Consider the following 14,012-nt stretch of genomic DNA (forward strand, 5'->3'; position numbering starts at 1 on the left):
TAATAGAACATTGCTATTATGGCTTTGGACCCTTTCCCCAAGGAATTTTTGTTGGACCTGAACTAATGCATATTCCTAAGAAAAAAATTTCTTCATGTTATATCTTTTTGGGACCTCAATTTACTTTCTTGTGCATGGCCCATAATAATTTCAATTTTGCTTCTAGATTTTAGGGGGATGTTAGGGTGAGGTTTTAACCATACCTTTCAGGGCTTATTCCTGGCTCTGCTCAGGGATTACTCAGAAGGAGCCTAGGGTATTATCTGTGGTTCTGGGAATGGAACCTATGTCAAATGCAGGCCGTATCATCAAGCACTCAGCCTACCATACTATGTCTCCAGCTCCTTTCCTCTAGATTTTTCTAAAGAATTTTCTACGGAGTATTTTCTTTTCAAGTAAGGTTCCCATTCAGAGTCTTATGATGTAGTTGACATTTTAATAAAGTAGCAATTCAAATGATGACTGTTATCAGAATCTGATCATCTGAAATCTCAGAAGGAACATGCATACTTTCGGAGTGAAGGCAAATTAGCCTCTAGATCCGGTCCTCTCAGCAGAGGAAAGAGCAAACGTGTGGAGACAGACTCTGGGAATGGCTTCCATAGAGTGGAACTGCTGAGCATAATTCTTATTTGTACATTTGCTTCCAAAAAGAGACATGAAAAAGTTTTTGATATTAGACTGAAGTTTTTGTTCTCAATTCTGCCTAGTTGTTTTTGGCTTTCTAATCAAGGAAATAGATACTTATCTAGAGAAATGGTTTGCTTTGGGTTATTAAATTTGGCTTGTTTAGATTCATCAGAATATCTGGGAAATAGTGGACTTTAATCCTTAACTCTGATCAGGACATTATCCGAAGGAGTCTGTAGATGGAAAGTAAAACGCTTAAGGGTGGGAACGGCAGAAGTTGAGGAAATTAAATCTGTAATCACGAATAGCCATTTTTGTCCTGAAATGTTTACTTCTGTCTGCTTCCACCAAGCTTAAGATGTAAATTGGTGAGTTTCTTGGCTCTCCGTCTAATTTTTTTTTATATTTTTACCGTTTTAACCCAACCTCAGAAGGCAATCGCAGTGAGCAATGAAATCACAGAAAATAAGAAAAAACTCACAGGCTGACAGGGAGTTAGAGAGGATCAAAGGCCTGAGCGCTGGATCAACGGGCTGATTAGTACATGCTTGGTCTGCTGGATCCCTTGGATGGAGGCTGAGCCCAGTCCCCAACACCACCAGTGACCCCACAGAGAATATAGCCCCTAAGACATCAGGCAGTTACCCCCAAACAAGAAGAGAGAGCTGAAAAAGCAGTAAGGATCTTCTGCTCTTAGCTTCAGGTTCATTCCCAGCACCACATATTCTACCCCACCTCCCCAGTACTGCCAGGAGTGCTGTCCAGCACAGCCCTGCATGGCCAAGGCCCACCCGCCATATAACCATTCTCACCCCCAAAAGAGGCTGAATTCACACTGCATGGAAATTGGTGTCTCAGTTGCTCAGAACTGTGTATGCACAGAAACTATTTTATTTTTATTTGGGGGTCCTGCTGAGCTGTGCTCAGATATTGCTCCTAGCTCTGCACTCAGGTGGGCCTCTAGGTCCAGACACAAGGTCAGCAGCACCCCACCAGCTTTCCTTATCTCCCAGCATCTCTCAGAAGCAATCACAAATGTCCAAATCAAAAATGGGATCGATCAGTGGCACCCCACGGATTCCAAGAGCTCTAGTTCTGTCGACCTCTCCAACTCAAGTGTTTTTGTTGTCTTTTTTTCTTTCTAGAAAGAAAAAAAGGGTTTGTTGAAGTTGCTCTCTGGCGCCTCCACCAAACGCAAGCCCCGAGCCTCACCGCCAGCCTCCCCTACCTTGGAAGTGGAGTTGGGTACCGGGGACCAGCCTCTGCAGGGCGCCGTAGGCCCGGAGCTGCCTTTGGGGGGCGCTCACGGCAGGGCCGGCTCCTGCCCAGCCGAAGGGGACGGACCTGGGTCTGTAGCCACAGTGGGAGCTGCTCTGCTCCAGGATGCTCTTCACCGCAAGCCGGGCACCCTGGGCACCCTGGACTCGAATGCACCCATCGCGCCACCCCCTCGGCAGCCCTGCTCCTCCTTGGGCCCTGTCATGAATGAATCTCGGCCTGTTGTCTGTGAAAGGTGAGTTGGTGGTGTTTCGAAACCACAATTTTTAACCTGCTATTCCAGACCTGTTCCCACACCCCTCAGTTTTCCAAATTTGTCTCTTTGTAATAATAATAATAATAATAAATATTTTTACTCTGGGGGGCCACACTTGGCAGTGTTCAGTGCTTCCTCCTGGCTCTGTACTCGGGGGTCAGTCCTGGCTGGCTTGGGAACCCTATAATATGCTGGCTGGGATCGAACCCAGGTTGGCTGGGTGCAAGGCAACCGCCCTACCCACCGTGCTATCTCTCCAACTTCTGCTCAATTTGTTTAAACGGAATTTGTTTCGATCTGGATGCGCTGCTTTGACCACTAGCCTCAGCCTGCTGTAGCTCCTACTGTGTTTTCCATCCAGAGTTTTCTTACAGCAGGCCAGCCCTCTGCTTTTCTTTCTGTTCGAATTTTCTGAGACAGCTGCACCCAAGTAGTATCCAGCTGAAATTTGTCAGCCGCTGGAAGCTTGTCTGCATCTCATTCAGCCATGGTACTTCTCTCCCATTGTCAGCAACTGCTCCCTTGTTCATGCTTTGCCTTTCTTTTATTAAAGGTTTTCATCAGTACCTGTTACTTGTAAAGCATCCGAGGAATGCTGCCAACCGAGAGGATTCTCTTTCTATTCATCCTGAGCCAGAAGAGTGCAGCTGAGTCCTCAAAGAGCTGCATCTCCTCCTGACCCAGTGACTCGGTTCGGTTACACACTGAACAATGAGCCCTATTTAGCGATTCTGGCCTCGGATAATGATTACAAATGGGAGCAGTTCTTTTTGATACAGCCACTGGGGTGATAGGACTACATTAGGCAAGAAAACATCTTCCATAAGACACACTCTCCACAAGGGTTGTATGAATTAAAAATGAGGCATTGTTCCTTGCGCAGGAAAGCATCATGAAGTCGACTAAAAATACTGAACTACTTTCATATAATGCGGAGCTATAGAAACATTTGTTTTTGAAAGTGTCATCTGTTTTCTGCTTTCTGTAAGCTTTGTTCTCTCGTTCTCTGCATTTCATAAATAAAGAACATTTTCTAGGTCCTGGAGCTCTTGCCTTTAGGATGCCATCTTCTATGCTGCCAATGGGAAAAATCTTGCTGTAAACTGCTCCACTTTAAAACCACTCAACCTCACCTTAATTCTATATGTCAGATGAACCACTTGTACTCGCCAAAAACTAAGGCATTCTTGCATAATAGTTTTTAGCATATCTGTTTTGGTTTTTCACACACAGAAAGAATAAACTCTAAATAACCTCTGTGCATTAAGTCTAAAATATACAACGTATGGTGTATTTTTAAAGTGAGGTGAAATGATTTTATGTAGTTCTAATTCTTCTGAGAGCAGTTTGGAGACCCCTAGCCTATGTAATCTCTCCACCCCCAATAACACCACCCCATCTTTCGCCTCTTTTCTCGTGCTCTTAACAGCTTTGAGAGTTTCCCCAAAATTCCCTTTCTTTCATCTCAGTGTCCACCTTTTCCTGCCCCATCCTTCTGCTTACAGCCTGGTGCTTTGCTCCCTGGAGTTAGTCCTGGGATTTCTTTGCTTTATTTCTGCCACAAAGACTCTGCTTCTCCCTCCAGGCATTGATCGGCAGGTTTCCCCTCCTGCCCCGTCTCTCTACTCTTTGCCCTGTTATTTGTGGTGTTTGTGTGAGTGTTCAGAGGGCTGGTTCACTTTGCCCAGATTCTCCCTGGGCACCGGCTTGTCTCCCTCCCTATTCTGCATTCCTTTTCAGTTGCCAGCTGTCCTCAGTCTCCTGGCTCTTGCATTCCAGCCCCTTCCTCTTAAAGGAGCTCATTTCTAACAGCCACTCCCCGTGGTGCCACACATCTGAAAAGAAGGAATCGCTTATGCAGGCAGGTGATGGCGGTTCTGGGAGCAGGGGTCGCACATCAGAGGGGGTGCATGTAGAATTTAATGATGGCACAGATGGGCACAGCCCACTGGGGCCCTCTGGCAGGGTTTCATTATAGCCATTTCATTTTTATAAGTAGAAAAGGGGTCTTTGGAGAAGATTTCTGCCAAAGTTTATGTTTTTAGAATCCATATGTTCAGTGAGATTTTGAATGGAAATTGCCGGTCTGACCAACTTCACACAGCCCTTTGCCTTCTTTTAGTAATGGTGATGGTGGTATTTAATTAACATGGCTTCCTCTGGCTGTCTGGTTATTAAAAAAAAAAAAAAAAAAAAGAAAGCATGGAAGCAGTTAGCAGGGAAATGTTCTCTATCTCCAGGGAGTGTGATTTGGGGGTTAATAGAAAACTACCCAGTATCTCATATGGGGATTATCTATTTCAATTTCCCCCAAATTTCAATACCAGGGAAGGGGACATAGCTCAGAGGGAGGAACACATACGTGTCCTGCATGCATAAAGCTAAGTTGTATCCCCCAGCACAGCTTGGTTTCCCCAAGCATTGCAGGAGGAGACTTTATCCCAGAGTGCCAATAAATAAATAAATAAATAAATCTCAACTGCATAAAATGCCCTTTCCCACTAAATATGCAGGAAAAAAACTAACTTCCACCTAGACTCAGAAAGCATTTCAGAAGTGTCAGTTCCTGAGTTCACAATGGGAGTGATCAACAACTCTTTTTTTGTTTGTTGTTTGTTTGTTTTGGGGCCACAGAGATCTCTGGGTTACTTTTGCTTCTGTACTCAGAAATTACTATTGGTAGACTCGGGGGACCATATGGGATGCTGATGATTGAACACAAGTTGGCTGGGCTGTGTGCAAGGCAAATGCCCTACCTGCTGTGCTATATCACTCAAGCCCCTGATCAACAACTGATGCCCTCACAGAATGGAGAAGCCTAAGGTTCTTTTCCTTTTAAAAAAATTTTTCGGATAGATTTTCATAGTTCACTTTCCTCTGTATCATGTTGGTACAAGGTGAGATACCAATCAGCAGTCTTGTCTGCTGATTATAATGAGAACAAGCTTCAAATTTCCTCTGCTTACTTGACCCAGACACCTAAAGTGAAAAAAAAAATATAAAAGAGCCCAGAAGCGCCTTTACGATCAGTGGAAAGGTGCATCACTGTGAGATAGATTTAAGCAAGCTCATAATAAGAAAAGACGGACTTTGAGGTGGGTTGACAAGTCTTAGGTATCAGCTGAGACTGTGTACTGTAGAACAAAAGGATTCTTTTGTGTTTGTTCGAGAGTCTGAAAAAAAAAACAACAAGCCAGAAATAAGCTATATCCTGGAAGCAGCAAATATATAATTGATGACAGCAGAAATAATAGAACAAGTATTTTAGGCTCTATGTTAGAGGGATTGAGAGAAAAAAATAATTAGAAAGTAGCAAAGAAAAAGTAGAAATAACATGTTTGAGAAGGGATGGCCAATGAAAATATATCTGAAGAGGTTATCTTCTAAAAGAATTAGAGAGCACAGAGGTAGGGCATTCACCTTGCATATGGCTGATTCGGGTTCTATGCCCAGCATCCCATAAGGTCCCCCAACCCTGTCTGTCAGGAGTAATTTCTGAGTGCAGAAAGGAGTAACCCTTGAGCACCGCTGGATGTGGACCCCCAAAAATAAAAGTCAGAGAAATAGTACAGTGATTGGGGCACTTGGCAGCCAACCTGGGTTTGATCTCCAGCACCATGTGTAGCTAAAAATGATAGATAGATAGATAGATAGATAGATAGATAGATAGATAGATAGATAGATAGATAGATAGATAGATAGATAGATAAAGGACTTCAATATATATAACAAGTCTTTCTCTGTATTTTTTGTTTTAGGTTTAGGAGTTAAACTGATGATCACCTAAGTCCATCTTCTAAATCAGGCTTGGGTTGGGGATTAAGCTAGAACCCTTAGGAACATGCAGATTGAAAGAGGGAGATGTACAGAAAGGCCTTGGAGCCTGATCATCCTGATTTATTTGAGCCTGGAGCAGTGCGCCCACTGGGTAAAGTAGTGGACAGAATTTACTTGGACTTGAGGCAAACTGCAGAGCAAACTTTTAACGACTTTGCCAGTGAAATACTTAATTAGATATTAAATTGCTTTAGCAACTGGCAGAGAGCAAAAAGAGTTATCACCCAGCGCCAGCCATGGGCATTACTCTCAGAGTCACGGGGGAAGGGTCAGAGAAAAGATAAGTCCTATCCAGGGAGATTAGAACAAAAATGTCTGAATTGCAGAGAGCTCTAGAACGTTCCGTTCTACTCCCAGTTAAGAAAATAGGCATTTATACAAATGAAAGATTTCAAGTGTTCTTTTTCATGGAAGTCAGAATCCCATAATACCAACCCAGGAAGATTTTGACTTTTGGATGGGGGACCTGCTTTGTTTTTAGAACAAGACACTTGACTGACCCCACCTGGTAACTATTTTTCTGGGTTGGGGTGTGGGGTGCTCCCAGGGAGCATCAGTTCAGGGGATCTCCACCAGCCAGCCTTGGCCAGGTTAGCTGGAGATTCAGTGCAAAGGCAGGAGGATACACTACCGCTCGACCTCACAGCAGTTTTGGGGACCCTAGGGCCACACCTGGTGGTGTTAGGGGGGGTCTCCAGGGTTGCACCTGGTGAGGAACATGTGGTGCAGAACTGAAGCTGAGTGAAGGGCCTGGCCTAGTCGCAGTGTTTTCCAGGTACTACTCGTGCTGCAAGGCAGCTGCAGGAACTTTAAATGGGCAAAAACGACTCTTCTACTCCTTGGCCCTGCTTCCTAATCTTTTCATTTTTTTTTAAACCCCTCATTTACTAGCTTCCTTTTAAGAAAATTTTTTGTAAAATATACATAAAAATAAAATAAATAAATAAAAAGTAAAAAAATAAAAAATAATAAAATAAAAGACATAAAAGGGTACCATTTTTTTCTATGTAAAATTTACTAGCATTACGTACATTCACTTTTTAATTTTTGAGCTTCCAAACCATTTCTTATTTGCAGTTATTGACCATATTCAGTTACTTGGATTCAACTTAATAAACATAAAATAATTGGGATTTTACATCATTGTGATTTTAATACTGATATTTTTTTAATAATTTATTTAAGCACTGTGGTTACAGAAATGTTCATTAAGTTGTTTGTCATTGAATGTACACCACCCTTCATCAGTGTTAATTTTCCCGCCACCAGTTGTTCCTTATCTCCCTCTCCTCTCCCACCACCCTTGCCTATTTCGGGGACAGACATTTTATTTCTCTCTCTCAGTATTATTTCACTCTTTTTGTATACCATTACCATGCTCCATTTCTAGCACGTTTTTCATCTCCCAAGTTTCTGTTCCCATTAAACACTAGCTTCCTCTTTCCTACCTGCACCCCAGCCCCTGGACAACAGCTGCTACTTTTATGTGAGTCTTATATTGTTACTGTGTGCACTTCCAGTGCATCTAATGACCTTAGAGAATATGGCTTCAGCAGGATTGGGATGTAGAACATTGGGAGAGGCAAAGTACAATGCAAGCTGTAACTGAGTGTTGGGTGACAGGGGGGAGGAGCCCTGAGGACCCCAGTGCTGCAGCAGCCACAGGAGAGGAGGGGAGAAAAGGGGAGAAGAGGAGAGAGATAGAAGAGAGAAAGATAAAGAAGATTTCACAGGGGACATGGAGATTCTCCATTCAATGACTTTCATAAGTCCCCTTCTATGACTTTCATAGAGGTCTAGTAACTAAGCAATAGAGAGACTAAGATCAGGTCATTGAGAACGTTTCTTCCAAGTCAAAGGGATTAACCTCCCACATAGTAACAAGCCATGGATAACTGCAAATCGAAGTTGGCCACTTAAGAAAACATCAATCTATGGCTTCTACAAAAAATGATTTTGTGGGAAGGAGGAGATTGAGTTGGGAAGACAGGTCGACTATTGACAGATGGAGGAGGAAGGTCAGATTGTGGTCAGCCAGGGTTCCTGCAGAGCCCATGGCAATTGGGGTGAATGATTTTTAACCAGTGGACCAGTGGGTCCCATCGGAGCTCAGGGAAGCAACAGTCAATTGGTCTCTGAGGTTCAGAACCCTAACAGATGTGACAGGCCTCTGCAGCTTGTGCCTTACATCTGCTTGTCCATTTGGTAAACATTTGCTTGGCAAAGGCTCTCTATGTCTCAGATAGTTGGCCTATGGTGCCCAGTATTTGGCCTTGAGAATTTGAATGAAAATCAATGGTACAAACTAACCTCACAAGAGCACAGAGCCAGGATCTTAGCTGGAATATCTCTGAGTCAAGTCTGTTACTGCCGATACCGGTGGTACCTGATACAGTCAAGACTGTGTCACAATTTCCATAAGGAACAGAGTTTCTCATCCTCCCTCCCCCCCAAGAGGGTTATAACTTAGGCAATGAAATTTCACTTCCCACTGGGAACTTGGGCAGAAAGATTATGTTCTGAGCCCAGCAGGCAGTTCTAGTTCAAAAAAAAAAATTTTTTTTTTTTTTACAAAATTGGTGAGGTGCATTTTATAAAGATGCAAATTTTAATCTAACTCACTTTCAGGTTTTCAAAAACTGCTTTTGCTCTGCTTCACCTTTAAGGGAGCTTACAGTGGCTGTGTGGGAAAATAAAATTCACAGGAGAGCAATCCAGGGCCTTGTTTGAGTTCCCTTGTACACTTTCACTCCAGACTTATATCCCTTTGCTCAAATTTTTTAATTTGTCCCAAATGGCAACTTTATATCACTTTTTTCTGATTTTGTTTGTTTTGTAGCACTAAGAACTGAACTCAGGGCCTCCCACATGCCAGACAAGTGCTCTACCACTGAGCCGTATGGCCAGCTCCACTTTACTTTGCCTTTTTTCCATTGGTATCTAGTATGACTGGTATCAGACTTGAGGACTCTCCTTATCTGGAGAACTTGTCTCCAATGAGTCTGTGATGAAATTAATTGTCCTGCTTTTAAAAACGTCAGCAGGGATTCCAACAGCCCTAATATGTCATTCTAAATCTAGTGGTCTCATTAGCAGGAAGTTGCTATTGAGGTTGTGGCCTGAGTCTGTTTCCTGAGTCAAAATGGCCAGCTGCCAATTAGCCTATCCTTCACCTCCTCCAAGCCCTGACTCCTCCCTGCCTACTCTTGTCTCTACATGATGATCAGTGGGATTGCTGGAATTCTGGGCTGTGAACTCTGATGGACTCCATCTTAAGCGCATCTCAGGAACAATCCCACTGCATTCCATGATCATCCCTGTGACCTCACTGCAGTCCTATTCTCCGATGAGAAAACAGGTCTTCTCTGAGACATCTGGACCAGAGTTAAGCTATTTCAAATTACCCTCAAGCCTGTGTCCACTCTTTGACAAGCCCCCCCCCCCCAAATACCTTGAGTCAATGCATGATAGACCCCTGAGCCTTGTGGTCTGTAAACCTTCATATTTGAATTAGCTGAACCTTTAACTCAGCTAATGGAAATGATAAGCCAGAATCTAGGTTCTTATTTTGCTTTACGAATGAAAGGATGATTTGATCCTTGTGTTTAAAGCAGTCAGAATTTGTTGGAGGCAGCAACTTGGACGTTGCAATGTTGTTTTGGGGAGGAGTGTTTATTGATTTGTTTGTTTTTGAACTTTCTACTTGTGTCCATTAGGCCTGGGGCTCCCACTGGCAGTTCTCAGCTAACTGACCTAGTGGGTGTGATACTGCTGGGCTCAATAGTCCCAAGTATAACTAGACCACTTGGCAGTGCTAGAGACCTTCAAACCCACACTTGGTGTTTCTCAAGGGACTGTGTGGTGCTGGGAATCAAACCTGAGTTGTGCACAAGCCAAGCAGTGTCCTAACAGCTATAATATCTCCTGACCTCAAGCATTCTCTATCTCTGTCTGTTTCTGTCTCCATGTCTCTGTTTCTCTCTCACTCTTTCACTCTCTGTCTTTTTAATAAAATAGTTTGGGGATCATGGTATGGTCCATTTTATAAAAATGGGTCTTAATTTTTTATAAAACAGAGATAGTTGAACATGCAATCTTTTTTGTTTTGGGGTCATACACAGTGGGTTCCAGGCTTACTCCTGGCTCTGCGCTCAAGATCACTCCTGACAGACTCATGGGACCATATGGATTCCCAGGGTTCAAACCCGGTTTGGTCTTGTGCAAGGCCAGTACCCTGCCTGCTGTGCTTATAGCCAGAGCCCCAGACCATGCCATATTCTAAGCAGTCTGGGCTGGAATGGATTTGAGGGCAATTCTATAGAATTTATTCATCTTTTTTCTTTTTCAAACCATAACATTCTTCCCTTGGAATGGAGAGGAGGTCTTATGAGACTATGAACTCATTTTCTGACTTGGAGCATGAAAGGAAAATAAAAACTCAAAATCCCTTTATGACTGAATATTCACAGATTAGCATCAAAAATGGTATTTTCCCATTTATTGGTCATCTATCACTGCATGGTAAATTATCCCTAACACTTAGTGGCTTACAGCTAGAGTAAACACTGATGATCTCACGGTTCTTTGGGCTGGGAATTTGGCTGACTAGCTGTTGCTGGCTCAGGGTCTTTTGTGAGGTTCCAGCTGAGATGTGAGCATTGATGAGCTGAGGCTGGAGGCCCCGTTCACAGACTCACTCATGCCACTCTAGGTTGCTTAGCTTGTTGGCTTTTGGGAAGAGACCCCAGTCACCCTCCTCTATGGGGATGCTACCTGATGTCTCAACATGTTTTTCCTCCATGTAGGTTTTCCCTGAACAGTCAGAAGGAAGCCACTGTGCCTCTCACAATGTAGCCTCAGAAATCACACATTCAACTTTTAGATAACTGTCATACAGCTCATTTCTCTTTTGGTGTGTATTTTTGGGGAGAACAGAGTGCAAAAGTGTGTGAGTAACATGAGTGTCCAAGAATAACTGAATGGATAAAGAAATGGCTATATATCCGGAAGAGAATTCTCTTCATTATTAGAGACTTCAATCTCATGAGTTTAGAAAAAGAAATCCTGCAGTTTGCTGCCACATGGATGCAACTGGAGTATTCAGGCTGAGTGAAATCGACCAAATAGAGAGGGTTAGATACAGGTGGCTCTGTCGCACAATGGATATAGCACATTGGACTTCTAGAGAGAGTCAGATAAAGAATGATCTCTCTGTATGTGGTGTTCAGAAAAACAAAAATAAAGACAGGAAAGGCCCAGAGAGATAGTACAGCAGGCAGGTGTTTGCTTTGCATGTGGCTAACCTAGGTTCAATTCGGGCATCCAATATTGTCCCCTGAGTTCCTTCAGGAGTGATCGCTGAGTGTAGAGCCAGGAGTAAGCTCTAGAGTGTGGCAAAAAGAAAAGAAACACTGTAAAGGGATAATAAATGGCCAAAGGCAATAGAATCTAAGAACTGGTCTGCAGAATTAAGTTTACCAAGGCAATATGAGAACGTGGTGGGGAGAAGTGGACACTCTGGTGGATGGTGTGAAACACTGTATGCATGAAAGCCTGTCACGGTATTTAAATCAGGTGCTTCAAATAAGAAAAGTGAGTTTTGAGTGTCTGGGCCCTCCACGGGGCTAGGATGATCAGGGACAGTCCAGAGGGCTGGGATGACTGAGGGCCCTCCAGAAGTTTGGCAACTAAATATTGCTGTTGGTTTGAGAAGGCAGACATAAAGGAGAGCAACCACGTTGAAAAATGGAGGAGCATTGAAGGATGAGGTGCCTAAAACAACTCATCTTCCACAGCAGCCAAGCAGGACTTTGCTGAAAGAGACCAGGCGTGGAGGCAGGGGGGACAGGCCATGTCCCAGTAGTAAGGCCTTCTGAATTTTTAAGTGAGAACTACATCATTCTTGCTCCTACCTGAGCTGAGAACCAGGAGAGGAAATTTCCTAGATAGCACAGTAGGGGGATCACAGCCTCACCCTCTATCAGGATTGGATTTGTGTGGTCACAGTCCCCCAGCTGCCATGCGCGTTCTTAGAACAGGGGAGGTTCTGGGTCCAGAGGGTAGATGCAGGCCCTTAGAGTAGCTGTTTCCTCTGTTTGGCTCCTGTGGATACACAGCACAAAGATAGACTTCCAGACACCTCTCAGAATGCAAGTTTGACTCATGGCCCCAGGAACCCCTTTGTGGTAGAGCAGAAGTCACTAGCTAGCTGCAGGCTTTCTTATCTATTGGCTTGTTTTGTTTTCTCTGCTAGTACCTAGGAGCTACCCATTGCTCCCTGTTTGAGGGTTGCTTCTGGCAGTGCTTTGGGTATCACATGGTGCTGAGGACTGAACGTGGGCTGCCTACAGGCAAAGCTTGTGCTCTGGCTCATGGAACTATTACTCCAGCCCCAGCTCCAACTATTTATCTGCTCCCAGCTTCAGCTCTTTATCTGCTTGCCTTCTCCCAACTTTATCAAGCAAATAAATTCACCCCTTTCTTCTGGGAGACAAGTAACGTCAAAAGAAGTTGCTTTCCCAGCCAAAGGTCTAAAGCTTTTCCTGCTGTATAGCCAAGAGTTAAGTATCTGAGAGGGGACAAGATCAGTTCCTCCTCTTAAAAAAAAAAACAAAAACATGTATCCTGGCTTTGGTAACTGCAAGTTTCCTATAAGCAAGCAGAGAGCAGTGGTCATTTGAGTATCTTACTACCATTCAAAGCAAACTTGTGGAATTGAACTGTTTGTATCCCAACTTTGGATGACCTTGACTGAGCTCTCTCTCTTTCTTTTTTTCCAGACATCGGGTGGTGGTTTCCTATCCTCCTCAGAGTGAGGCAGAACTTGAACTGAAAGAGGGGGATATTGTGTTTGTTCATAAGAAACGAGAGGACGGCTGGTTCAAAGGCACATTGCAGCGCAATGGGAAAACAGGCCTTTTCCCAGGAAGCTTTGTGGAGAACATCTGAGGAGAGCAACCAAGAGAAAGTTTCGAATCACTTCACACAGCAAAATAGCACAAAGCAATGTCGTGGAAAGAGCACACGTGTAGACTTCCAAGTGATCAGGAGATGAGCGAAAGGATTGAAGTGTGACCCCAGAGCCCCCCAATACAGCTCCATCAGCCAACAACAGCAGCATGAAGGAGAACTGGTGTGGGTTCCTCTCCGGATTCTGAAATGTAAAGTGTGCCTTGTACTGTTGGATTTACTCTATGGAGAAACCTTTTATTGTTTTGTTTTAAAGATATATAACTAAAATGAACCATTGTTTACAAGGCGTAACTAATTTATTTGCTTTTTTTTAACTTGAATTTTTCTTGTCATAGTTAAACTCTTTGGATTATGATTTTAAGAAATTATTAATTTATGAAATGATAGCTAAGGAGAAGCTGGGTTATCTCCTGTTGAGAGCAAGAAATCCTTTTTTGACAGAGAATGAGTCCCCCTCCCCCTCACCGATATTTTGTTTTGCATCTTTAAGAAATTCTAGTTCTCTTAATTTGGTTTTCCTCTTTAGGAAATGAAAAAAAAAAATACAACCAAATCAGTATCAATAAGGGCCTGGGGTAGGGAGGTAGAAGGTGAAGAGAAGAGCAGTTAGTAATTTCCTGTCTTTCTGGTTTGGTCAGGATTCACCCTGAAGACCTAGTCCTCAATTTAATTTTGTGGGTTTTTAATTTTCCCAGAAGGAAATCAATGAAGTGTTGAATAAAGCACAACCCTCGAACAAAAATGCAGTCAGGAAAGTATTTCGTTTTACAACAGAGTAGCCCCCATCCATTGATTGGCAGACGGGAAAACCCACGTTGTACACGCTGTCTGCAAATGGCTATGAAATGTAATCACCCATTTCACCCCAAGTGATCCGCATGCCCAGGACACAATAAGACGTTTGTGAGATCGTGGTGGTAAGTGATGCCCTCGTGCTAAAGTCAAAGGCGCTAAGAAACACTGTGAAACATTTCCATTCACCCATTGTGATTCTTTTCCCACCATTCTTGCATGTGTTTCTTCTGGCTTCCCACAGTAA

The 14,012-nt window shown here is 43.4% G+C and overlaps 1 protein-coding gene across 1 annotated transcript in view; it reads left to right on the forward strand.

The window, feature by feature from the left end:
- Window positions 1-13,469, forward strand: part of SH3RF1 (SH3 domain containing ring finger 1) — a 189,987-nt gene extending 176,518 nt beyond the window's left edge. The window contains exons 11-12 of the mRNA XM_049771292.1: window positions 1,776-2,143; window positions 12,781-13,469. Of these exons, the coding sequence (XP_049627249.1) occupies window positions 1,776-2,143; window positions 12,781-12,949 (537 nt within the window). The 3' untranslated portion in view covers window positions 12,950-13,469. The remainder of the gene's footprint in view (window positions 1-1,775; window positions 2,144-12,780) is intronic.
- Window positions 13,470-14,012: the final 543 nt, after the last annotated feature.

This window comes from Suncus etruscus, chromosome 4 (assembly GCF_024139225.1).
Source record: "Suncus etruscus isolate mSunEtr1 chromosome 4, mSunEtr1.pri.cur, whole genome shotgun sequence".
Classification (NCBI taxonomy): domain Eukaryota; kingdom Metazoa; phylum Chordata; class Mammalia; order Eulipotyphla; family Soricidae; genus Suncus; species Suncus etruscus.